The sequence below is a fragment of the Bos mutus genome, chromosome 5 (genome assembly GCF_027580195.1).
Source record: "Bos mutus isolate GX-2022 chromosome 5, NWIPB_WYAK_1.1, whole genome shotgun sequence".
In the NCBI taxonomy this organism is placed as follows: domain Eukaryota; kingdom Metazoa; phylum Chordata; class Mammalia; order Artiodactyla; family Bovidae; genus Bos; species Bos mutus.
In genome coordinates, this window is record NC_091621.1 from 76,675,018 (window position 1) to 76,699,495 (window position 24,478).

The window sequence follows — 24,478 nt, forward strand, 5'->3', positions numbered from 1 at the left end:
TTATAGCAGGAATTAATACAGCATTATAAATCAACTACACTTTAATAAAATAAAGCCTTAAAGCAACGAGCAGAATTAGATGGGTACCATGTGATCCTTTGCAGTCAGGGAGGAGTGAGGAAAGGGATGGATGGAGCTCACTTTGGTTTCCGTAGCATGCCTGCTGCAACCCTAACTCCACATTCCATTTTTTAAAAAAATTTAAGCTTTCTATAATGGTGAGTAACATTTACATTTCATCCTTTGCCTAAAACTATTTCTAGCTTTATTTTCTCTTTCCAGAGCTTGGCACCACTCCTTCAACCACCCCCCACCCCTGAGGTATTACCGTCGGCCTTAGAAATGGCATTGCTCCCTTTTGTTCTGCCCGCTGGTTTGATAGGTTGTGTCTGCACATTTGAGAGCAGCATGTTTTCCTTTTCAGCATCTAAACAATCCTGTAACCGCATCACGGCATTTTTAGTCACATCATTGACCTCCGCCAGTGGTGAACCCCCCTCCAACACTTAAATGCATTAATATCACCGTCTGCAGCATTTTAATTTAATTAGAGCAGTGCTTATAATCCTCCTGAGGAAATGGTTATTCCCCTCTGTAATGTTAAAATAAAACACCTCTGCTTTTCATCCAACTGACAATTTGCTCTCGAGGTGAATGTACCGTAAACGGGTACTCGCCGTCCCTTCCTTGGGGTTGGGCCAGAGAAGCAGTTCTGAGAATGAAGAGGTTTCCTTTATTTGGAGAATTGGATGTTAGTCTCTTTACGTCTCTCTGCTTGGATGTCTCCATCAGAGATATTGGTATTTGTTCCGTATTTCTAACTTTTGACAGTCTGCTGATGTGCCATGGTAGATGGTAAGTGCACTGCTGGAGTAATAGATTTAAAAATGAAGACCACATCAGTCACCCTAGAGATGAACAGAAAGAGAAACAAAGGAGATAAGTGTGTGGTATGGGATGCCCAAGTGAGTGTTTTGTCCTCCTTGGAACGGAACGCATAGGCTGGACAGCATCCTTTCCGTGGTCCGATGAGTGTTGTCCTGGCCGCCGAACCCAGGGTCACAGTCGGTGTGTTACTGCCACTAGCAAATTGCTCAAGGCCCTAGAAGCACATTTTACTTATCCCCCTCAGGGTCAAGGTACCCATTCTTTCTTTTGTTACTGACAAACCTATTCATTAAATCTTTTAACAAGAACTTCCCAACCCAGACTTACTGTGTTGCCACATTGCTGAGTGGAAACCTGTATCAGAAGTGAGAAGCATTCAAGGTCCATGATACTCAGTCTCTGGCCTTCTTTTTTAATAACTTTATTTATTTATTGACTGTGCTGGGTCTTCGTTGCAGCATGGACATTTCTCTAGTTGCAGCGAGCAGGGGCTACTCTCTAGTTTCAATACGCAGGCTTCACATTGCAGTGGCTTCTCTTACTGTGGAGCACAGGCTCAAGGGCGTGGGGGCTTCGGTGGCTGTGGCTCGAGAGCTCTGTAGTTGTGGTTCCTGGGCTGTGGAGCACAGGTTCAAGAGTTGTGGTGCACTGGCTTAGCTGCTCCTTGGTATGTGGGATCTTCCCGGACCAGGGATCATATTTGTGTCTCCTGCATTGGCAAGCAGATTCTTTACTGCTGAACCACCAGGGAAGACCTGGCCTTCTTTTTATGAAACAGCAAGGTAGTCTTCTTCTGGAATTGTTTGGATGTGGAGGGGAAGGCATGAAATCCCAGGGCAAGCCCTGAAGTGTGACATTCAGTGTCGCAGTAAAGACAGGGAACCACACACACATAAACACGCATGGGGCTGCCTCCGAAAATTATAGTAAAAAGAAACTTGTTGTCATTGAGTCACCAAGTCGTGTCTGACTCTTGCAACCTCATGGACTGTAGCCTGCTATGCTCCTCTGTCCGTGGTATTCTCCAGGCAAGAATACTGGAGTGGGTTGCCATTCCCTTCTCTAGGGGATCTTCTCAACCTAGGGATCGAACACAGGTCTCCTGCACTGCAGGTGAATTCTTTACCACTGAGCCACCAGGGAAGCCCCCAAAGAAGGTACAACATGATAATTTACCAAGTCAGAATATATACATTTTAAAGGTGATACCTGGCTTGACTCTTTTTCTCAGCAGGCTGGTGATACATTTTCCCAAGAAATAATGTAGAATCTGCTTGGAGAGCTGGGTTTCTCCCTCCTCATCATCCTAGATGGAGATGGTAAGGGGACTGAGGTGGCTTCTCACTCACGAAGACTAGTTATAGAATCTTGTCTTCCAGAGAAAGTCACCGTCTTACGAAATGACATCTTTTTTTCTTCTCGTACTCATGCCTTGCCATTTGAAAGGTCTCTGGTTGCACAGGGTTTTCTTCATCAACAGTTTCACTTCTGCAAAAACCCTAACAAAACAGAAAGCTATTTCTGGGAATAAAGTAACGGTAGATAAGATATCAAGGCGTATGTTGGGACTGGGGTGGGGTGAGGGGTTATTCAAGGGTTGAAGTGTATGAAGAATTTGTTCAACTAGAAAAAACAGACTCCACTTAAAATATTTTAAAAACCTATCTCACCTTGAAAAACCCCTCAACAGATTTCATATGTTTCCCATATGTGTGTTTATGTCTTTGCCTTTTTCACCTCAAAAACCCCAAACCAAACACCGAAAATATAACTTATCCCTAAGTTAGAGTTGCTCAGAATATGTGTGATGTTTGGTAAAGTTCAAGAAAAGTGAAGTTGAAGGTTTTGCCCCTGGGTGACCTTTCACAGGACACCTCAGTCAATCTAGAAATGAAATCTAGGGTGTATGTGTCTTCCCTGAATTAAGAAATTCACCAGGAAACTTTAGGATGTGTGTTTAAGCAGAAATATTCCAAAGGCCCTAGTTGCCAGTTAAGGATGCCTCGGGGAAGGTATAGCAATTCCATTCGGAAATTACAAAAATATGTATATATTCATTTAAAATCGAAACTTCCTACCACAACCGCCTAACTTTCCAGGTTATGAGAAGAGAAGCTTTAATTTGGTTACAGGGCTGGGGGACCCCCCGCTTCCCTTTGCATATTTGATGGAGTATAAAGTGTTAGAGAATGCTTTGTAAAACCTAAACACCCCCTTGGCTTTATTTTAATCCGTAATTTTTCTTTTGCTCTTGATTTTTGTTTTCACAATGGCATCTTGCCGATCTCCCCTATCCCCACCCCCAACTTATTTTTGGACTGTGTGTGTCCCACTTTACTTTGCCCAGTTAAACCACAGAAACTAACGGAAGTTGTGTTTATGTATGGACTGCAAGTGAAATCAGTTGGTACACAGATCTAAGATGCAAATTGCACTACTCTCCCCAGTGAACAGCATAGTTAGTTTCTTGCCATTATTTGCCACATTTTAACTTTAAACTAATCCCTCCCAGCCCATCGCATTGTTTTAATCGATGTAACAAACACTGTCCTTTTGAATTTAAACAGGGGAGGTGCTGACTTTCCCCTCCCCCTTTCCTTGTCCGTTGAGTAAGTACCTTCAATTAAACCGAACTTCCTTAAATGCAGAGGATTCTTTGAATGAGCTCTTGAAATGCTTCAGAAGGAAAGGGAATATTGATTCTAAGATGGAGCACGAGGGGAGCAAAGAGATAACTGGTTGATGTGGCAGATAATTCGCAGCTATGAAGGAAAAAGTGAAACCCTGGAGGTTTTTGGTGGTGATGGTTGTATAATGGGATAGGTAGGTGATAGACAAATATTGCTTGTAGATTTATTAACTGAAACCTCAAACTTATAAGCTATCACTTTGGGCTCACCTCTCATTGGATATAAGTATGGAATCCTACTTTGATCAGAAGCTGGGGATATTGCCAGAGAAGAGAAAAATGGTTTTTAATGTATTGGTAACATAAATTATGTGACCGGGAAGAGTAATTTTTGAGAGAGGAGTCTTTAATGACATTCTCTTGGGATATATTGTTTCATCCCCTTCATCTTGCCTCCCCTCTTTACTGGAACAAACCACTAATACAAAGAAGAAGAAAAAAAAAAAATGAACACCTATTGACCCCAGTGCACGGGAAAAGCCCTATCTTAAAGCTTTTCAGCATTTTGTTATAAATCCTGAGTGCTGGTGATCTGAAAGGACAACTGCACAGAGAGGGGTCTCCTCTGAGAGGTGACCTGCACCCAGACGCCCCCACCCACCCCCTCGCGGCTGTCACCCCTCAGTTCCAGGCTTTCATTGTCTTTTCTCCCCTTCCCCTCTCTCTGCCCTTCTTTTTAACAGCAGGAACGAATTTCATACACACCCCCCGAGAGCCCGGTGCCCAGCTACGCTCCCTCGACGCCGCTTCATGTGCCAGTGCCCAGAGCGCTCAGGATGGAGGAAGACTCGATCCGCCTGCCCGCGCACCTGCGTGAGTGTTCCTGAGTCCTGGATGGATGGGGGATGGATGGAATGGGTGGACGGACAGACTGTCAAACAGAAGGGTCAACCGCATGGGCTGAGGGAGGTAGGGCTGCAAGCCTGGGCAGGGGGCACGCTCTGAGATGGTTTTCCTACAGTTTCCAGAAACTCTTTTGGCATCATTCACCTCCCGCCGCCCCATCCCCCAAAATGGCTTTGAAAACTGTGAGATTCCGAGATTCCTGGGTGTTCCGTTGTTTCTCTGTGCATTGATTTCACCTCTGACTATGACAGGGGCACTACAGGTTCCACTGAATCTCCCAAGAGGCAAGGTGAACTCTGGGGGAGAGTCTGTCTTCCTAAAGTTCACACTTCCTCCCCTTCTGTGTCTTCATTGCCCCAAAATTTTGCAGGGCTTCTGTGCCAGTCTCCCTCCCCCTCTGCTTTTTGCTGGGTACTTGGATTGAACTTTCTTTGCAGGGCTGTCCCCTCCTCTTCCATGGTCGTCACTCTGTTCTTTCCTCTTATGCCAACACAGGGCCTTTCTCCCTCCCCACCTGTCTTCTCCGCCTCTCTTGTACCTTCATTGCCTCTACGGCTCCCATTGTGGGTACTCAGTTGCTCAGTCATGTCCCATTCATTGCAAACCCATGGACTGTAGCTCTCCAGGTTCCTCTGTTCATGGGATTCTCCAGGCAAGGATACTGAAGTGGGTTGCCATTCCCTTCTCCGAGGGATCTTCCGGACCCAGGGATGGGACCTGCATCTCTTGCATTGGCAGGCAGATTCTTTACCGGTGAGCCACCTGACAGCTCCCATTATTTTGTAATGGTTCTACCTTTCTCTTCTGAGTTTCCTCTGCCTCTTCCTCTTCCACTTCCCCTGCCTGAATCCTCAGCTGCAGCTGGGCAGGGCATCAGGGGCCCCACACTTGGGCTGCTGGGGCCAGGCTCCAAAGCACCTGACACCTGTCCCTTTCTTTTTTGTCTCTCTTCTGAGCTGCCACTCAGCCCCGATGATCCAGGGTGCTGGGTGTGGCTGGGGAGAATGGATCACTTGATTTCCACCCTGGCTGCGGTGTCCAAGAAAATGCTGGGTGCTCTGGCTTGACTGTTACCCTCGGAACACAGGTTCAGGTTATGGAGGACTCGGCAGGGGGAGGGAGTCACCTTGGCCCTTCCCTACTTGATTTCTCATGACTTGAATGGTTGTCTGGTTGTACCTGCTGTCTCTTTCTGCCACAGTCGTGCTCCCTGGGTTATTCTGCTCTTCATGGCTTATCCCTCCTGAGAAAGCCCAAGGCTGCCTACTAAGAGTGGGGAGCGAGAAGAGAAGATGCAGGCTTCTGTGTCCTCTGTCTGTGTCTACTCAGCAGATCTGATGACTGTGATGCTAGGAGGTACTGGGGGGTGTTACTGGCATATCCCTTCTCTTTCACAGTGAGGATGGTAGCTGTAAACTTCAAGGGGTTTTGGAGCATCCTTCACCTCCTTCAGCCAGCCTGCCATGTCTATCAATGTTTACAAATCTGGTTATACTGTGGTCAGCACCTTCCAGCCTCAGTCTACCATCTTCTCCACAATAAACTTTAAAGACATTAGGACTGTGAAGGTGTCAGGGTCATGACTGTGGGCACGGTCGTCTGCAGTATACTGGAGCGTTGTGGTACCAGTGAGTGTTGTGAGCAAACAGACTAGGAAAGAGACCACAGCCAGATGTGAGCCTTCTTTTCTCCAGAAGCTGCTCTGTGATTAGGACATTCACTTCAGGATAGAACAGACTCAGGCCATTCAGACAAAGCATGCCTGCTACTAATCTTATTCATTTATTCATTCCACAAGCAGGTACTGATTACCTGCACTATGCCAGGCACTTTGAAGTAAATAGAGTAGACCCAACTCCTTGCCCTTGTGGAGCTTGGAGTCTCCATAAAGAGAGAAAAGGAAATAATAAACTCCTGTTCCAAATAGGCTGAGGTTTCTTTCATGGCTTTTGAATTCTGTACTATGACACATTCACTGCCCCCCAACCCCGCCCCGCATCCCAAGAAAGCCCTAACTCTTGGTTTGCCGCTGGATGACTTTCACATATGGAGGCTCTTTTACCCTAGCGCTGCCACTCCATAAAAAGTTATCATGATAAAATGCACTAACAAACAATGAACCGGCGCTCAGATCTTAATCCTTAACTAGTTCTGCTGTTAGACAAGCTGTTTGACTGTGAGTCAGTCGTCATAACACTCAGTTTTCCTACCATGCAAGATGGCAATTGGGCAGGAGAATGTTTAACAGCCCTCTTACCTTGAAAATATTATGACCTCACCTAAGACATCATTTTCCCTACTTGGATCTGTTTCTTCCATACAGACATTTTAATGTTTTTTCTTGAGTAGACAGTTTCCTCATTGAGTCACAGCTGTGCTGTTCACCACTGTTTGGCCAGGCCCTGCCATGTGCCTAGCACATATGCATCATAGCTAATATTTATTTATTGGGATGACTCTGTAGCAGGCAGTGTGTGAAGACCTTGATGGAAATTATTTTATTTATTCTCCCAGCAATACTTGTAGATATTTTTTGTATATCCATGTCACACATAAGGAATTTAGGGTTTAAGAGAATGTGAGCAAACTAACAAGGTCACCCAGTCAGCGAGAGAGTCAGGGTTCAAACTCAGTTCTGTCTGACTGCAGAGCCTGTGTGTCTGTGTGTGTGCTCAGTCATGTCCAACTCTTCTGGAAACCATGGGCCATAGCTGGCCAGGCTCCTCTGTCCATGGGATTCTCCAGGCAAGAATACTGGAGTGTGTTGCCATTTCCTTCTCCAGGGGATCTTCCCAACCCAGGAATTGAACCCACGTCTCCCAAGTCTCTTGCATTGACAGGCAGATTCTTTACCACTGCGCCACCTGGGCTCTTATCTATCCTGCCACGATGTAAGTATATTTACTATGTACCTTTTGGATGGATGGATGAGTTCAGGGTTGACACTTAGCCAGTATTCACTGATGTGGCCAGAGGGCTGGTTTCTGGCTGGAATCTGTTCTAACTGGTGGATCAGTTGTCGAATAGTTTGCATTTCTTGCTTGGATAATGGATGGATGAGTAGATGGATGGTTGGATGGATACCCACGTAAAGAATTATCCAATAAAGAACTGTAGCAGGGCACTGCTGGCCTTAAAACATAGTCAGTCGTTAGGTGATGGATTTAGGTTTCATGGTGATAGTTTTGTCTGAGTGCTACTCTCTGGGCAGCCTGACGTTAGGGCCCTCCTTGGCATCTGCATTGGCCATCTCGTAACACCACTGGTTCCCACATCTGGAACGAATCCTCCAGTTCCCAGGCTCTTGCCATCTGTCCTCAGCTGGGACTTTCCACGAGAGGCTGAGCTGCCCGCCTCTCTCGCAAGTTCCAAAACTCAGCTGCCCGTTGTGCTGTTTGAGAAACATCTCCTGAAGCCTCTAGGTTGGTTGCGGCTGGGCTGTACACTTGAGGATGCCTCCCAGCTGGGTTTCCAAGCTGAAAAGAAAATAAATCTTCTGACAAGGGAATTTGGTTATTGCTGTTCAAATCTGGGATTCCAGACAATTCCCAGTGGAATGCTCATGGAAAGTACGGGGAAGAATCCGAGAGCCAAGACAGCAGCGGGACATTTATGGTATTGCTAGTTCGAAAGCTTTTTTAGCTGCTTGTTTTAAAGAGACACTCACCAGCTTGGTATGCCTCCAGTGGCTTCTTTTCTCCCCTTTATCCTCATTGATCTCCAGATAAATCCTCTCTCTCTTTTAACCCTTCCGTTTCCTCCTTTCTGAAATCGATATCTAGCCTTTCCTGGTTAAAAGGGAAGGCGAGGATAGTAATATTCTTGTAAGGTTCTTGTATGGTGGGTTTCTCACCATTTTGTTCTGCAAACACAGGGCCAAATGGAAGACACAGTGTGACAAATTAGGAAGCTGTTAAGAAGTAGAAAGTAATGCCTTTTCCTCTTACTTGCCTGTGATTAAAAAAAAAAAAACAAAACAGACAGTGATAAATAGGGCAACCTGTTAAATAGTGATTCTAGAGAACTTGATAGGGGCAGGCAGGGCAGTTTGGGCCCAGGAGAGGAGGGGAGCCCAGAGGAAAAGGGCTTGCCTGCCGTCCTTGTCTGGCCTCCTCGTCTGGCCTCCTGACCCCCACTCCCCACTCCCTTGCAGGAGTCCTCCAGCAGCTTCTTGGAACTTCCCTGCTGCACCAGGAAGCAAACACAAGTATGTTTATTGAAAAGACAGAAAGATATTTTTTTCCCCTTCCTTCCGTCTAAGGTATTAAAAAAAAATTTTTTTTTTAAGCTTGAGGCTAGAGGAGCTGAAGTGTGACAATTACAGCAGGTAGACGAAAACGAAAAGTTCCATTCTTTAAAGGGGACATAATCCTTTCATGCGTCTGTGCTAAGTCCCTTCAGTCATGTCCAACTCTTTGCAGCCCCATGGACAGTAAACTGCCAGGCTCCTCTGTCCATGAAATTCTCCAGGCAAGAATATTAGAATGGGTTGCCATTTCCTTCTCCAGGGGATCTTTCCAACCCAGGGACTCAACCCAAGTCTCTAACATCTCCTGCATTGCAGGCGGATTCTTTACCATTAGTACCACCTGGGAAGTCCCCAAACCTTTCATGATACCTTGAAAAACTCATAGGACTGTGGTGCCCCGAGAGTGGCTGGACAAGGCCAGTTTTGATTCTCTGAGCAGTGAAGGGCCTCATTGGACCTTCACGGTGTGAAGGAGAGATTCTTTCTAGTTTGTCTGCCCAGGGGTCACTTTTTTTTTCCTAAATTCATGGGTGGTGGGTGGCAAGGAGGACAGCAGAGATACCTTATGGGCTGATGCCAGCCCTGTGACATATCAGCCTCAAATCACGATGTCCAGGGCCACCTAAGTGGTCACAAAGCATATATTTCAGATCTATGGGGCAGAATTGAAATCACTAAATGCCTTTACTTTATTAAATTCCTTTTCACATAACCATCTTGCATTTAGTTGACATGATCACCTCTAATCACAGGCTGAGATGATGCCATCTGCCTAGAGTCTCTGCCTTCCGTGGTGCCAATTTGTTCTTGTAAAATTCCTGTGGTTGATATTTAAAAATCAGAACCCAGGGCTCATTCATCACATTGAATCGGGTTATGGTGTATGATGTTGCAGGTTAATAAATAGCCGTAATAGCCACTCAGAGTTTTCTAGCGTCAGAACACCAGAAATAGTCCCTTAGCTCTCTCCTTCCTATGCTTGTGAATCTTCCAGAAATCTTACATTACGGCTCCTACTTGCGTGTGTTTAATAATTTAATTTAATGCCTTCCTATGGAAACGTTCTCTGGTTGCTCACCCTCTTTGGCGATTTTGCACTCTCAGCAGAGTGTTGGAGTGTCAGAGAGTCATGTGACATGCAGCACCCAGTTAGAGCCAGGGAGTGAAAGGAGATGCTGTGTCTCTCTTAGTTACTGAGTGGAGCAACCAACAATTTTATATACTTTCAAGCTCTTCCCTGTCCCAGAGAAGAGACAAAAAATGGGAATTAAGTATAATCATAGTTAGCGTTTACACTATTGTAAGTAACAAAACGTGTTTGTTTAATCATGCAGCCCTCCTAGGTGTTATTAATCCTGTTTTATTGATTAGATTACCAGGGCTCAGATAGTTTTACTGAATACGGCGCCTGAAGAATCTGATGTGATTTCTGTTCCCAAAGTCACCACTTAGCCTTTTGGGGAGAAAACATGATGACAGAGTGTCACAGACTTGAAAGCAGAGGCAATGCTGACCTTTGGTGTCTGGGCGGCTGTGGGTGCGGGGACTTGGGGCAGCAAGGGCTCTAGGAATGCACTAGCCCGTTCATTGGTGCTGATCCTCCAGCAGGCTGGCTTCTGGCAGGAACAGGCGCCTGTCCTGATGGATAATCATTTTGGTTTTTCTCACCCGTTTCTCCTGCTCCTCCCTCTTTACTGTCCTGTGAGCTGAGGTTAAAGACCAGTATCTCTCTTGCCACTAGAAGAACAGCGCTAGCCACAGAGGACTCACCCAAGTCCACAACTTTCCTGGCATTTCATCAGGAGTTACCTCTTGGGATCAGGGCTCACTGCTCTTTCTGAGTTTCCAAGTGAAAAAGCACAGCAATAGAAAAGACTTGGGCTGGGACAAATGCAAGAGACTGGCCTCCCAGGGCTGCCTCTGTTAGATGAGTTCCCCTCTCCAAGACTCAAATTGCATAACACACCTACTGATGAGGGTTTCTTTTTAAATCTTTATCCCTAAATACTTCTGTGTATTTTTCTAAGAACAAGGGTATTCTCTTACATAATCACAGTATGATTATCAAAATCCAGAAAATTTTTTGAAATATATTAATTTCAGATGTACAGTAATTCAATATATGTATATATTGTGAAGTGATCATAATAATCTGAAAAGGGAAAGTGTTAATTGCTCAGTCATATCTGACTCTTTGTGACCCCATGGACTGTAACCCATCAGGCTCCTGTGTCCATGGGATTCTCCAGGCAAGAGTACTGGAGTGGGTTGCCATGCCCTCCTCCAGGGATCTTCCTAACCCAGGAATCGAATCTAGGTCTCCTGCATTGCAGACACTCTTTACCACTGAGCCACCAGTGAAGCCCATAATAAATCTAGTTAAGATCTGTTACTACATGTAGTTTCTCTTGTGATGAGAACTTTTAAGATCTGCTCTCTTAGCAACTTTTGTTTTTCAAGGGTTTAAAAAAATTTTTTTTATTGAAATAGAGTTGATGAGTGTTTCCTATACGTATCAGAGGTAGTTTGCGTGTAGCACCTAGCACAGTGCCTGGCGAACAGTGACCACAAACTCACTGAGAGCTCTATTTCAGTTTTCACAGCTAGTGAATCGCCTGTTTAGGAGGGGCATCCTCCCTTTCAAGGGCGGAGAGGAGCATGGATGTGCTTGCTTGCTTCATTAAAGAAAGGGCCTGGGGTTCTGCCTGCATGTTCTGAGGCTATTTCCTGAAGTCACAATGGAAATGAGGTCTATTTTCTAACTCGGTGATTCCTGGGAACTTGGTCCTGCCCTGGGGCACTCCACCCCAGGGCCTTGACCATTCCCACACCGCAAGTGTACTTCTGTCTGAAACTACTTTCTTTCCTTGCCTGGATCTGTCATCTTTTTCTTCAACCGTCCCCACTCTCCTCCCCAGACCCAGCAGATCCTCCCTGTCCTCAGCCAAATGTCAGGGCTCCCCAGATGCCTGTGGTGTGCTATGACGTCACTGGCAGAGTTGAGGCAAGGACACAGAGAAGGATTTTCTTCTCAGTATCTCGACAAAGCAGTCGTGACTTCTAACAACGATGGCCAGCCACCAGCATTTTCTGTTGTGTTTCCCGCAAGCCTTCTTTGGGGGCCTTTATTTTCTAGTTTCAAATGCTTGAAGGCTCTCTGCTTTTCCAGCCTCGTGGGGTCCTGGGTAGCTACTTCAAAGAGCTCGAAGAGAAAAAACAGGCCACAACAGAACAGCCAGGATGCTTTTGGAAGGGAAATTTCCTTTTTGGGTTTGCTGTCTGCAAGAATTTCCGATGCAGGCAGACATTAATTCCTAGCTCCATGCTTCCTGATAAGGAAGCAACTTCAATAAATGCAGCTATTTATAGATGTCTTTTTTTTAAAAAAAGAAAAAAATATATAACCAGAGGTCTATTGACCTTTTCTTTCGCTTCGCATTTCATGCCGTGTGCTCCGTGTGCATTTAAGGCAGTTCCTCTGGCAAACGCTCCAACACAGTGGCTCTGGTCTTGCAAGGAATGGGGGAAAGGCTCTCACTTTCCTTGAAATTTTGAAGTAAACATCAGAAGCCTCTGGCTGTGGGTTGTCCTTACCTGGTGCTGTGGGTTATTTACCATGAGAGAGATAGAGAGATACCTGGCTCCATTCTACACCCAGTGTTGAATGCTTATGACAGATTAAGCGAGAGAGCCATCTAAAAAGCAGAGCCGATGGGAACCAGTCTGTTCTATGAATAGACTTGAACAACAGGAAGTAAGAAATGTTATTTCCATTTCTTCTGTGTCCCTTCTCCCATCTCCCCTTGGATCTTCCCCACTATCGGTACCACTGTGATCTTTCTCTTGGTGTTTTCGGGGGTTCTGCAGATTGACGGCTCCCTGTCCATCATCCTCACATCTGTCTACCTAACACTTGCCGGCTGGTCTGATAAAGATTCAACGTCACGTTGGCTCAGATGTGCTCGGCCTAGGTTCCTCCCCACCTCCTCTATGTTATCACAAAGCATATTGATTGGGCCAAGTCTGTACAAATGTGAGCAAGTTTCCATCATCAAGTAACAGGTATTTTTTTTCCCCCATTTGCTTCATGCCTGAGTTCACAGTAGCTCAGACTCTTGGAGTTTCTTTCTTTCTTTGTTTTTGGCTGTGCTGGGTTTTTGTTGTGGTGCACGGGCTTCTCATCGCGGTGGCTTCTCTTGTTGCAGAGCATGGGCTCTAGGGGCACAGGCTTCAGTATCTTCTCGCACCAGGGATCAAATCTGTGTCTCCTGCATTGGCAGGCAGATTCTTGACTACTGAGCCACTAGGTAAGCCCCCGCTTGGAGTTTCTGACATGACTTTGTGTGGTTTATCTTTATGTATTTCCAGAGGTCAGTGTTACCAAGGACCATTGAGTGTTGCTGATTTCACTTGTTAGCATCAGAGGATTCTGGTTCGGTAACCTGAAGCATCCATGTGTGTTTTTTTTGGGGGGGGCAGGGGACTGATTTTTCTGGTCTCTTCTGAAGGAAGATAGGGTAGGATTTGAGAGATTTAAGCAATCCCTGTCCCTAACCACATGCTGACTGTAAATTCCCAAGAATAATTAGTCACCCCACCCCAATATTTACTGCTCCCAGCTTGGGTAGCTGGACTGAACCCCATTCTTCTGAAATTAGTCCTTGTTTCCTCTAGATCATGAACAGTTGTTGTTCAGTCACTAAGTTGTGTCTGACTGTTTGCGACCCTATGGACTGCAGCACATCAGACTTTCCTGTCCTTCACTATATCCTGGCGTTTGCTCAAATCCATTGAGTTGGTGATGCCATCCAACCATCTCATCCTCTGCCGCCCCTTCTCCTTTTGCCTTCAGTCTTCCCCAGCATCAGAATCTTTTCCAATGAGTCGGCTCTTTGCATCAGCTGGCCACAGTATTGGAGCCTCAGCTTCAGTCCTTTCAAGATCATGCGTAGAAGTAGCCTCAAATGGGGCACTAAGATTTCAATCCTAGAAATGCAGACCACATGTGTGGATCCTGGATGAAGAGCTCTGGGTATGTGGTGGGTACAGATAGGATGCCTGTGAGGAAAATCCTCACCCATGCAGGGCTGTGCAGAGAACATGTTGTTTGATCAGTTTCTGCTGGGGCTGGATTCTCTGGGCTGGAGTAGGAGCTTTCACTATAATGGTTCACTTCAAACAAGAAGGGGAAGGTTTGCAAGGGGATAGATAACAGTCACTTTTTAAAACAAAAGATACCTAGGTAAGTGTTGGCGAACAGCATGCTCTTAAAAAATATTAGAGGGCTATCGGGTAATTATGTAGCTCTACTTGGCACCCCACTCCAGTACTCTTGCCTAGAAAATCCCATGGACGGAGGAGCCTGGTAGGCTGCAGTCCATGGGGTCGCTAAGAGTCGGACATGACTGAGCGACTTCACTTTCATGCATTGGAGAAGGAAGTGGCAACCCACTCCAGCGTTCTTGCCTGGAGAATCCCAGGGATGGGGGAGCCTGGTGGGCTGCTGTCTATGGCGTCGCACAGAGTCGGACATGACTGAAGTGACTTAGCAGCAACTTTATTTTATTTCATTTGTTTATTTGGCTGTGTTGGGTCTTGGTTGTGGCACTCAAGATCTTCATCGTGTCACGGGGGCTTCTCTAGTTGTGTGCTCTCTCTGGAGCACGTGGGTTCAGTAGTTGTGGCACTTGGACTTTTCAGTGACCCCCTGGCCTATGGCATCTTAGTTCCCTGACCAGAGATCGAACCTGTGTCCCCTGCATTGGAAGGTGGATTCTTAACCGCTGGACCCCAGGGAAGTCCCTGTAGCTCCACTTTAGAAGTAACAGGGTTAGGGTTTACCCATTTGTTTTCCAAGAGTGGCTTACCTTTGCAAATCAGTTTCTTTTTTTGTCATCACCCCCCACCTTACAGTTTATAAACGCTTTGGTTTTCCTAGGAGCCGTTCTGAGGTCGACTGTGTATGAGATACCACCTTAGGGAATCTGTTGCAATAGAGTGTGGAATGAGAAATCGTTGTCACTACAGCTTACTGAACACTTTCTCAATGCCCGAAACTTTATGTATATTATTTTAAATAATCACTAATACTGCATGGTAGATGTTTGTCTGGTTTGTGTCTGAGTGGTGCATCACTTGCTAGAGTTCACACAGAGAAAGTGGAGGAGCCACAATTTGAATCCAGATCTAATTCCAAAACCCAGGCTTGTATTCACTTCACCATGTTGCTTCATAAAAATACTAGGAACTGTTGAAAATCATTTCCCTCTAGCTGTTGGTTAGAAAGAGAAAATGCAGACTTACAGGTTGATTTTATTTTTTCTAATTTAGGCAAAACTTATATATTTTTGCCAACAAGAAATGCCAAAGGAATAAAATCAGAGACAGACACTAAATCATCTTTTGAACTTAGAAGAAGATACACTTTCAAATTCAAGCCTCTTTGTAGACTGGTATCTGTAACTTATTTTCAGGTGTCGATAAAGGCTGGAGTGTTAAAAACAAAATGAAGTGAAAAGAGGTTCCTGTTGTTCACAATTTTCCATCTTTTTAAAAGTGATAATCTGCCTCACAGATTATTATTCAACAGTAGAAATGTTGATGGGCTTACGAATGAAAACATTTCACTTCCTAATGCTTTTCGTTAATCTCACACGCTTCTTCAGAAAAGTTGTCTGGCCTGTTGATGTCTTGGGTTTTACCCTCATGACCTGCATTCCAGGAAGCTCTATTGCAGAGTCACAGAGCCGTGGACGCCCTTGACAGGGGTCAGCCCTCCCAGCGTTGGCCCAGTGTGGTCAGTAGTAGGTGGGGTCGTCTTTAACACTTCAGTCTTCCTCCCAGGGTCATCATTTCCTCACCCTGTGTATGTAACGTCCCTGGGTTCTTCCCAGCTTAACCACTATTTTTTTGTTCTTTAATTCCAGAAGAGAAATACAAGGCGTATCAGCAGTGGCACATTATCTATAAAATGCTCATGATTATTCACTTGATTTCATGTGCTCAACATCACATTTTAGTGCAGATGGTGGTATTTTAATGACGCAGGAAATTGTCTTCGGCTTTGGCTGTGATGGTTTTGTGAGGATGTTCTCCTGCAAAGAAATTTGGAAATTCAACTCCCTGACGCCGAAGGGTGCTTCCCCACGCTGCCCATGCTGAGATCAGTTGATGCTTTTGTGGGTTGGGAACCCGAGCCAGTTCGTGGGCTTTGCAGGTCTCCTGAAGGCTGCCTCAGCCACTTGCATCTTCCCTTGGTTCCCAGGACCTCAGAGTAGAACTACAGGCCCACTCCCCTGTCCTCCAAGCACCCCCCACCCCGACCCCGTTCCGGCCTGAGAATCGGCTGTGAGCCTGGCTCTTGGCCCAGTGCATTACGCACAGGTGTGACTTCTGGTAATTACCTCCTTGACCCCAATTGCATGATTTGTGGGAATCCCCTCAGCAGCTAGGGGCACGTCTGCCTTTCCTGTAACCTGTACAAATGATGGACTCGCTGTGCTCCCTCTCTTGGTGGCGTCCATTGGGTTTCAGGCTTTCCAGATTGGCCACGCTCCCCTTCTTCTGCTGGTCCCACTGCACATGCACAATTAATTCCACATTAATAGTGGGAGTGGGGAAGCCCAGTTGGCCAGGGAATGGAGGCTTTCAGCTTCTCCAGTGAAAGCTTTCATGCTGAGCTTTAATGTATATTTCCATTCGCACAGCTCAGCAGAGAGAATCCGTGACACTTAGACCATCCCCTGAGTATGAAAGCTCACACCCAAGAAGCTATTTCTAAATGGAACCCCTGTACCAGTTACTCGAATCCTCTGCTCATTGCCACAGGCTGTGAAAAGGGGGTGTAGGATGAGGGAGAAAAGAATCAGCCGTGCTGATTCGTGAACAAAGCTGACGAGGGGTTTTATTTTGCTTCCTTCAGTAGCTCTCGAGTCACCAACATTGAGAGCTCTTTGCAGGGAAACAAATATGAGCCGATGATCTGGTGCCAGCCCTCTTGGGGACATGAAACGACTCTTTCTCCTCACGAGCCTGACTTGAGGAAGCAACCGTGTGGCCAGGCAGGTTTGCAAACCTGTTATTCTGATGACGAGCTGGAGGGTTCATCTGTCTTGGACGTATTTTCCTGGTAGATGACAACCAAGGGGAAGGAGGATAAATTGCTTCTCTTTCTTTTTTCACTCTGATTCCTTACACAGTGCTGTTCTCACAGCTCTGAACTCTCACACTTACTCTTTTCACTTCTCCTGTGAAGTGGCCGTGAGGTTGGCTCACGAAATCCCCACCCGGACAGACAGCAAGCTTATGTTCCCCTGTTTGCAGTTCCGCCCCGTGTGGTGGGGGCCACTTGCTGATCTTACAGTCTGGCTGTGATTCAATGGTTCACCCAGATATTTGGGGTTTACTTTTAGGAACACGAAACTAGAAATTCCCTGAGAGAGAGACACCCCACTTGAGAGTCATGGGTTAATCTTCCTCGTGTTCTCTGATGGTGCTGAGAGGAACTTCAGAGACCCACAGAAATCTGAACAGGTGTGAGTGTTTGGACTTTATAAAAGAAGAATTTTTTTTTTTATCTTTTGATTCCTTATTAAAGAAGAATTTCACTTCAGATAAATCCAAATGAGTGTGCATGTATGTTTGACTGTGTATATATGTTTGAGTGTGTATATAGGGGAGGATGGGGGGCTTCCCAGGTGGCGCTGGTGGTAAAGAACTTGCCCGCCAATGCAGGAGACATAAGAGACACAGGTTCAATCCCTGGGTTGGGAAGATCCCCTGGAGACAGGCATGGCAACCCACTCCAGTATTCTTGCCTGGAGAATCTCATAGACAGAGGAGCCTGACAGGCTACAGTCTATTGAGTTACAAAGAGTTGGACATGACTGAAGCAACTTAACATGCACACACTAAGGGGTGGGGGAGTTTGGTTGGGAACTGTCTCAAAGCTAATACTCCAGACATCTGCTTCTTGGAGCTTCTGTGATGACTCCTACCACTCAGAGGGATCCAGGGAATGAAGTTGAACAAGTACAACTGGGCATTGTCACGTTGGCATTGTACATTCAGCTGGGTAGCCATCTCTCATCTGCTGCTCCTTTGTTTGCTGAAGGAGTATTGAGATTCAGAAAGAGGCTGCCTTCTGCACTTGTATTGTCCAGACAGCACTACTCTGACTCCAGAACTGAGGGCTTATCATTGTCTGTGAACAGGGCCCATGTTATGCTTTAGAAAGTGTGATCACCAGCTGCCGTGGGATAAGAGTGCCTCGAACTTGAGTATCTCCCAAGATGAACTCCTGTGGTGCCTGAAATTCTTCTAAGATATATTCCTTTGGATCAAGCATTTTTTCCACCTAGCTCCACTTTTTTTTTTTTTTTAATTTATTTGGCTACTTTGGGTCTCAGTTGTATCATGTGAGATCTTTCATTGCAGCATACAGACTCTCTAGCTATGGACCATGGGCTTAGTTGTTCCCTGGCATGTGGGATCTTAGTTCCCTGACCAGGGATCAAACCCAAGTCCCCTGCATTGCAAGGTGTATTCCTAACCACTGGACTACCAGGGAAGTCCCAACCTAGCTCCACTTTTAAAAGTGAATAATTGTGATAGCACATGATACATTGGATTGAGGTAGTTGATACCTGACATCCTTGATGTCTTAATGAAAATTAGTTTAACAAATCTCTTGAATCTTTTAAATTAGACAATCCATGGTTAGATCCATGGTCAGCACAGAAGGTCAAAGTGAGGGATCTGAGTTGGAAATAAACCCCATGATTTTGCTGGGGGCTGGCTTTCCCCATGGAGGAGACTAAATAAGATTAGATGGAAAATCCAGATCCCTAGATTTAGACAAAACATTGTGAACCTGGATCTGTGAGACCAAGATGAATCATCTGATGCTTCTTATGTCTAGCTGTTGGTCTCAAGACGTTGCCTGAATCTTTATTAGCTGAACAATGTTGGACCTCTCTAGTTCACTGTCAGCCTGAGAAGGTGTAAGTCATCTGCATTTTCTTGAGAGGAGTAGTGAACTTGGAGATGTAAGTCTAGATCCTTAAGCCTTTCAACCGTTCTTACCAGAGTGTCTCTGAGACTCTGGAATGACTAAATCATTGATTGCATATGTATAAGGGAGCTGTTAATCCAAGGCTCAAGTTGAAGGGGCCAGGAACACCTTGGCTTGTGTGGAAATTGAAGCAACTGGCCGAGCTGGGTGGCTTCTACAAGGAGTGGGCATTTGGCTTTGGGAGAAAGAGTCTTCAGAGTGTTCCATATGGAGCAGTAACTTCATTTATTGAGTGCTTACGGTAGGCACTTTTCACATGTATTATATTATTTAATCCTCACAACAGACCTATGAACTGAGTTTTATTGCCCTCACTTTACTGATGAAAGGTCAGGTTTAAAGAGGTTACGGAACTTGGCCGAAGTTACAGAGCTGGTAGGTGGCCTAGCAGGTCAGACCCTTCTCTTTACACCTCTCCTCTCGGTCTGAGCCAAAGACTGAGTCCCTAGACCATTCTCTTAAAGAACTTGAAAAATGGTGTTGGATCCCCCTCTGTGATCCAACTGTGGTTAAAACCTCATAAATTTTAGAAAAACAGAATAACTCGCTAAACTAGAATCGTAAATTCACTCCTCAGAAAACATGCACCGCAACCTCAAACCTCAGGGTTAATATATTCAGATTTCAGTGGGCTATAGGAGTCTTGCTAGTCCCTTAAATATCTCTCTGTTTCCTGGTAAATAATATCCCTTACCGATTCCTGGCACATGAATAGCGTAACCAGATCAGATCCTATGACTCTGCCATTCAAGTTCAGTCTGAAGTACAGAGTGAAAATCCAGGATTGCCTTAGTTCCTCCTCTGTCCCTGTCTCTCTTTGTCCTGTCTCTTGTGATACAGTTTGAAGTTCATTATCACTCCCTCGTTTTGTTCTTTAGGTCTCTGTGTCGTTTTCCTTTTCACAACTTTTTTCTTTTAATGAAATAATTTGAAATGGAAAATTAAAAACTTAACTGTGAGTCTGGCAGTTTTCTGCTAATGCCTCTGTACTAAGAAGCTTCATAAAATATTATATATTATTCTTCACTTCAGCCCAGCTGCTCTGGGTGCTTACCCACTGAGTCATTCACAGTATGTCTGAGAGATTAATTTTTATAAGGCTGTGGTTTGGGATCTTTTCTCCCCTTCCATGTTTTACTTTAAGTCCTCACTGGGAAAGTTTGTGTAGGAAAAAAAAAAAACCTACCACCCTTGATAAAAGGTCATTTGTCAATATACGTGCTTTAGGAACTGTGATTGGCTGTTTTATTTTTGTGTACCCTCTTGGTTTGAAATTCTGCCATCTTTCTACCAGAAGTCTAAAATGTGTGTGGGCTTGAGGACAAGAATGGGTGCTTTGTATTGAAGTCTGTTGTGTGAAGTAGGTACATCTTCATAGATGATTTTTTTTTTTTTTTTTTTTTGAGTTTGCGCTTTTTGGAAGAAGTGGATTAAATACATAGTACATCAAATTCTACTTTAAATAATCCTGTGCAAACAGTGCAAACTCCGTTCCCTTTTCAGATTATCCCCTTCCATTGATTCACATCAAAATTGTGCATGTGCAGAGTTTAAAAAATTAAATAATTCAGTAAAGCTTACGGTGAAAAATAATCAGAGATGCCTATTTCTTGATGAGAGTCACAGACACGATTCCCTCTTGGAGAACTAAAGCTCCGGGTGTGACACAGGGTGGTGGGGTTACAGGGCTCAGGAGAAGGAGGAAGATGGGGTGCCAGGGTTCATTTCAGTGGGGTCCCCACCCCCTGGGGGAGAGCCACACTGTTTATTCCAGCAGCCCAGCCGCCGCCAGCCAGCCAGGGGTGTTTTCAGGACTCAGCTGCCAAATTTCTTGAAGCAGCTCTGCTCAAAGGCATATGCTGGGCTCACTTCTGAGGGAAATTTCCTTTTTGGGGAAGTTGAAGCAAAGGAATTTCCTGTGTGGGCAGACAGAGCTTCCTGACTTGAAGGCTTCTTGGAAGGGAAACAGTTTCATAATGAAATGACAAATTAAAGACATACCAGCCGGGTTCACTTCAAAACAGCTATTGAGAGCGCAGGCAAAGCCCTATTATACTCCCTCACAGAACAAAAATAAATCCCATCCTGACAGGTTTCTGTATGCTGGATTATATCCGTCCCCCCACACCTTCCCTCACAGCCCTCAGCATCTCCCTTCCTCCCGCCCCCGCCATTAGTCTCTATCTTTAACAGGCTCTGAGCAGCCAGCCGGGAGGCTGGGAGCATCGCTAGCCGCCTTTCTTTGTGGCTTCACCCAATCCTGACCAACACGGAGGCCTTATAGGTTCTGTGAGAGCCCCAGACTGCCAAGAAATGACCCCTTTCCTTCCTGCTTTGACACAAAGCGATAATTGAAAGTGTCTTCAACCATGGGGTTTAAAAAAAAAAAAAACCATTTCCTCAGGCTGGCCTTTACAATCTTGTAGGCAGTAAATGTAAGTGTTCTGGTCCTTGGAGCTGGGTTTCAAGTCTGGTTTGTTGAAGAAAATTAGGGTCTGTGTTGGGCAGATGATGTTCTTATAACCTGAACTTATAATTTTATGTATATGTATATATATATGTTTATGTATAATTTTATGTAGTCAGCCAGCATTTTTTTTTAATTGACTTGAATATGCCTTATGCATTAAGTTTCTTCTTTGGTGGAACAGACTAGGAAAAGGAACAATGGCAGTATTATCTGAAGTCATTATTAATTGGTGGCCCAGAGGTTAAAGTATCTGCCTGCAATGCGGGAGACCCGGGTTCAATCCCTGGGTTGGGAAGATCCCCTGGAGAAGGAAATGGCAACCCACTCCAGTATTCTTGCCTGGAGAATCCCATGGAGAGAGGAGCCTGGTAGGCTACAGTCCACAGGGTCGACACAACTGAGCTACTTCACTTCACTTCTTCACTTTAATTAAGTAGAAAAAGTACAGATTTTGGAATCAGATGTCAAGCACCAGCTCTAACAAGAGACAGCAGTTGGGATGAGTCCATTTAACTTCCTGGCCTCAGTTTCCTTATCTCTGAAGTGGGTACAGCAACACCCGTTTCACCTTGTTGTGAAGAAATTGAATTAGTCGCTCAGTTGTGTCCGACTCTTTGAGACCCCATGGAGCCCAGGCTCCTCTGTCCATGGAATTCTCCAGACAAGAATACTGGAGTGGGTTGCCATGCCCTTCTCCAGGGTATCTTCCCGACCTGGGGATCAAACCCCCGTCTCCCACGTTGCAGGCAGATTCTTTACCATCTGAGCCACCAAGGAAGCCCGTTGTGAAGAAATGAGGAATTGTGATTTCAAAAACACTTCATACATTTATCTGAAGCTTTGGCCAAATATTAATAGCACTTATTCTTTAGTCACTATTGGGATCTTCAGGGATTGAAATACAATATTGGGTTGAAACAGCAGAACTGTAGAATTTGTAGGTCAGTTTGGCAGATGTTTATTAGAGGTTTTCTGTGTGTGCAGCATGCTTGGGCTCTGTGGGGAGGAATCAACAAAGTGTGAAGTGTAGAGAGGTCATGTGGTGTAGCAGAAAGAATCTTGAACTTGGGATCAGGAGGCCAAGGTTCAATCCTGGCTGCCACCCAGTGCTCGGTGGCTCAGGGTGAGCTGTTTAACCTTTATGAGACTCCATTGCTCATCTCTAAACTTAGGGGAACTCAAACTCTATGACTTTAATAAGTTCTGTCTGCTCTGACATTGTCTGATCAATTTTAAAAGGCCCCTGCCTTTTGCTGATAGGATTTATTCTGGAGAGGAAGGAAGAAATACTCCCTGTATAACTGATGAAGAAACTTGCTCAAGAAGCTAGATAATTAGTGTATATGATGTAAACAAAAAAAACCTGGGGCATACCAGATATGTCAGCAATAGCGATTCGTTTGTGTGTATGTAGGTAGGGGGGCAGTGTTTCTGAGTGAATAATGACTTGAAAATGACTAGGGTTGTGGGTTGAAGGTGGCTGTTTCCTTAAGAGAACGTGTCCCAGGATTTTGGTTTACCTTCTCCCAGCTGCTCTGGGGGATACTCGGCTTGTTTCCAAATGGTTGTTTGTTTAAGCCGTTCCCGTTGTGGATATCCTTGTCCAAAGAGGCTTCCAGGATAGAGGGTGTGATGCTGACCGGTCCTGCCAATTAGGTTTTATGATGTGCTGATGTGTATTCATTTTAGGGCTGCCACGTTATTCTTCCTCTCATCTTACATTTGTATGAGTGAAGAACTATTACTGATTTTGCCTCAAAACAGTCTTTTCAGTACCTATTTTTTTTTTAACTTTTTATTTTCTTTTGGGAGTATAGCCAATTCACAATGTTGTGATAGTTTCAGGTGGACAGCAAAGGAACTCAGCCACACACATACATGTATCCTCATGTATGTATGTATCCTATCACACATACATGTATTCTCCCCTAAACTCTCCTCCCATCCAGGCTGCCACATAACACTGAGCAGAGTTCCCTGTGCTCTACAGTAGGTCCTTGCTGGTTATCCATTTTAAATACAGTGGTATGTACATGTGCATTCCAAACTCCCTGACCATCCCTTGTCTACATCCTTCCCCTCTGGCAATCATAGGTTTGTCCTCTAAGTCTGGGAATGTGTTTCTAGTTTGTAAATAAATTCATTTGTATGATTTCTTTTTCGATTCTGCATATAAGGGATGTAGTAGGAAATTTCTCCTTCTCTGTCTGAATTTTACACATTATGACAATCTCTAGGTTCCATACATGTCGCTACGAATGGCATTCATTCTTTTTCGTGACTGAGTAATATTCCATCGCACGTATGTACCACATTTTTTTTTTATCCTTTCCTCTGTCAGGGGAAACTTGGGTTACTTCCATGTCTTGGCTTTTGTAAACAGTGCTGCAGTGAGCGTTGGGGTCAGCACTCATTTTTTATTTGACAAAACCAAAGTGCTAGAAAAACTAGATACCATGTAGAAGATGACAGTTGTAAAATGGTGACAAGTTGAGCCTTGAGTCAAAAGAGCTGATGTTTACTGAGTGTGTGCTGTGTGTTACTGGAGCTTTAGTAAATCATCTCCTTCCTGTTATTCTGCCAACGAGCCTGAGAGGTAGGTGATAATATGTTCATTTTATAGATTCAGAAACTAGGGCTTTGAAATGTTAGTAACTGGCTCCAGGATACAGAACTGGTTGGTGGTAGAGTCAGACTTTGAATGCAGATCTGTCTGCTCTTGAACTTGTGTTCTTCCATGCTGCCCATCTGTGTCGTCCATTGTTATGAAATTGACCTCAGTGCCTAGAAGTGGAGTCAAAACTGTATCAGGTCCTGATAGTCAACATGCTCCTGAAAGGGCAGAAAAGCCTGCAGCTTTCCAATGGTGGAAAATCATATACCTGGGCGTAAACCAAGCAAACAGAGCCCTGCCCCTTGCCTCTGGAAGATAACCTGTTTGAGTTCATCACAGAGCCAAACTGGTCTAGAACCTCATTGGCCAGTTCTGGTCACACCTTGAAAAGTAGATCAGAAATCTGCTGACCATGTTTCAGGTGGTTAAGAACAATGCCCAGTGACAGACTGCATCCTTTTCCTTGTGAAATTCCTTGGATATATTGTTTGTGGCTCTCTGGGCTTGTTCGGAAGAAAATTAAAATCTGGTTCTGTTCAAGAAACATTGATTTGAACAAACACTATGCTCAGTGCTAGGAATACAAAGATGAGCAAGGTAGGAACTTGGTCTAAGGGAGCAAAGACTTGGATAATGATTCAACAAAACCA

General features: G+C 44.9%; 1 protein-coding gene across 3 annotated transcripts in view; it reads left to right on the top strand.

The window, feature by feature from the left end:
• ETV6 (ETS variant transcription factor 6) overlaps positions 1-24,478 on the top strand; it is a 289,205-nt gene that overhangs the window by 118,401 nt on the left and 146,326 nt on the right. For 2 of the 3 annotated variants that reach the window (XM_070371102.1, XM_005890040.3), the window contains one exon: positions 4,261-4,390. In XM_070371102.1, coding sequence (XP_070227203.1) covers positions 4,261-4,390 — 130 coding nt within the window. The remainder of the gene's footprint in view (positions 1-4,260; positions 4,391-24,478) is intronic. The other variant, XM_070371103.1, reaches the window with a different exon arrangement.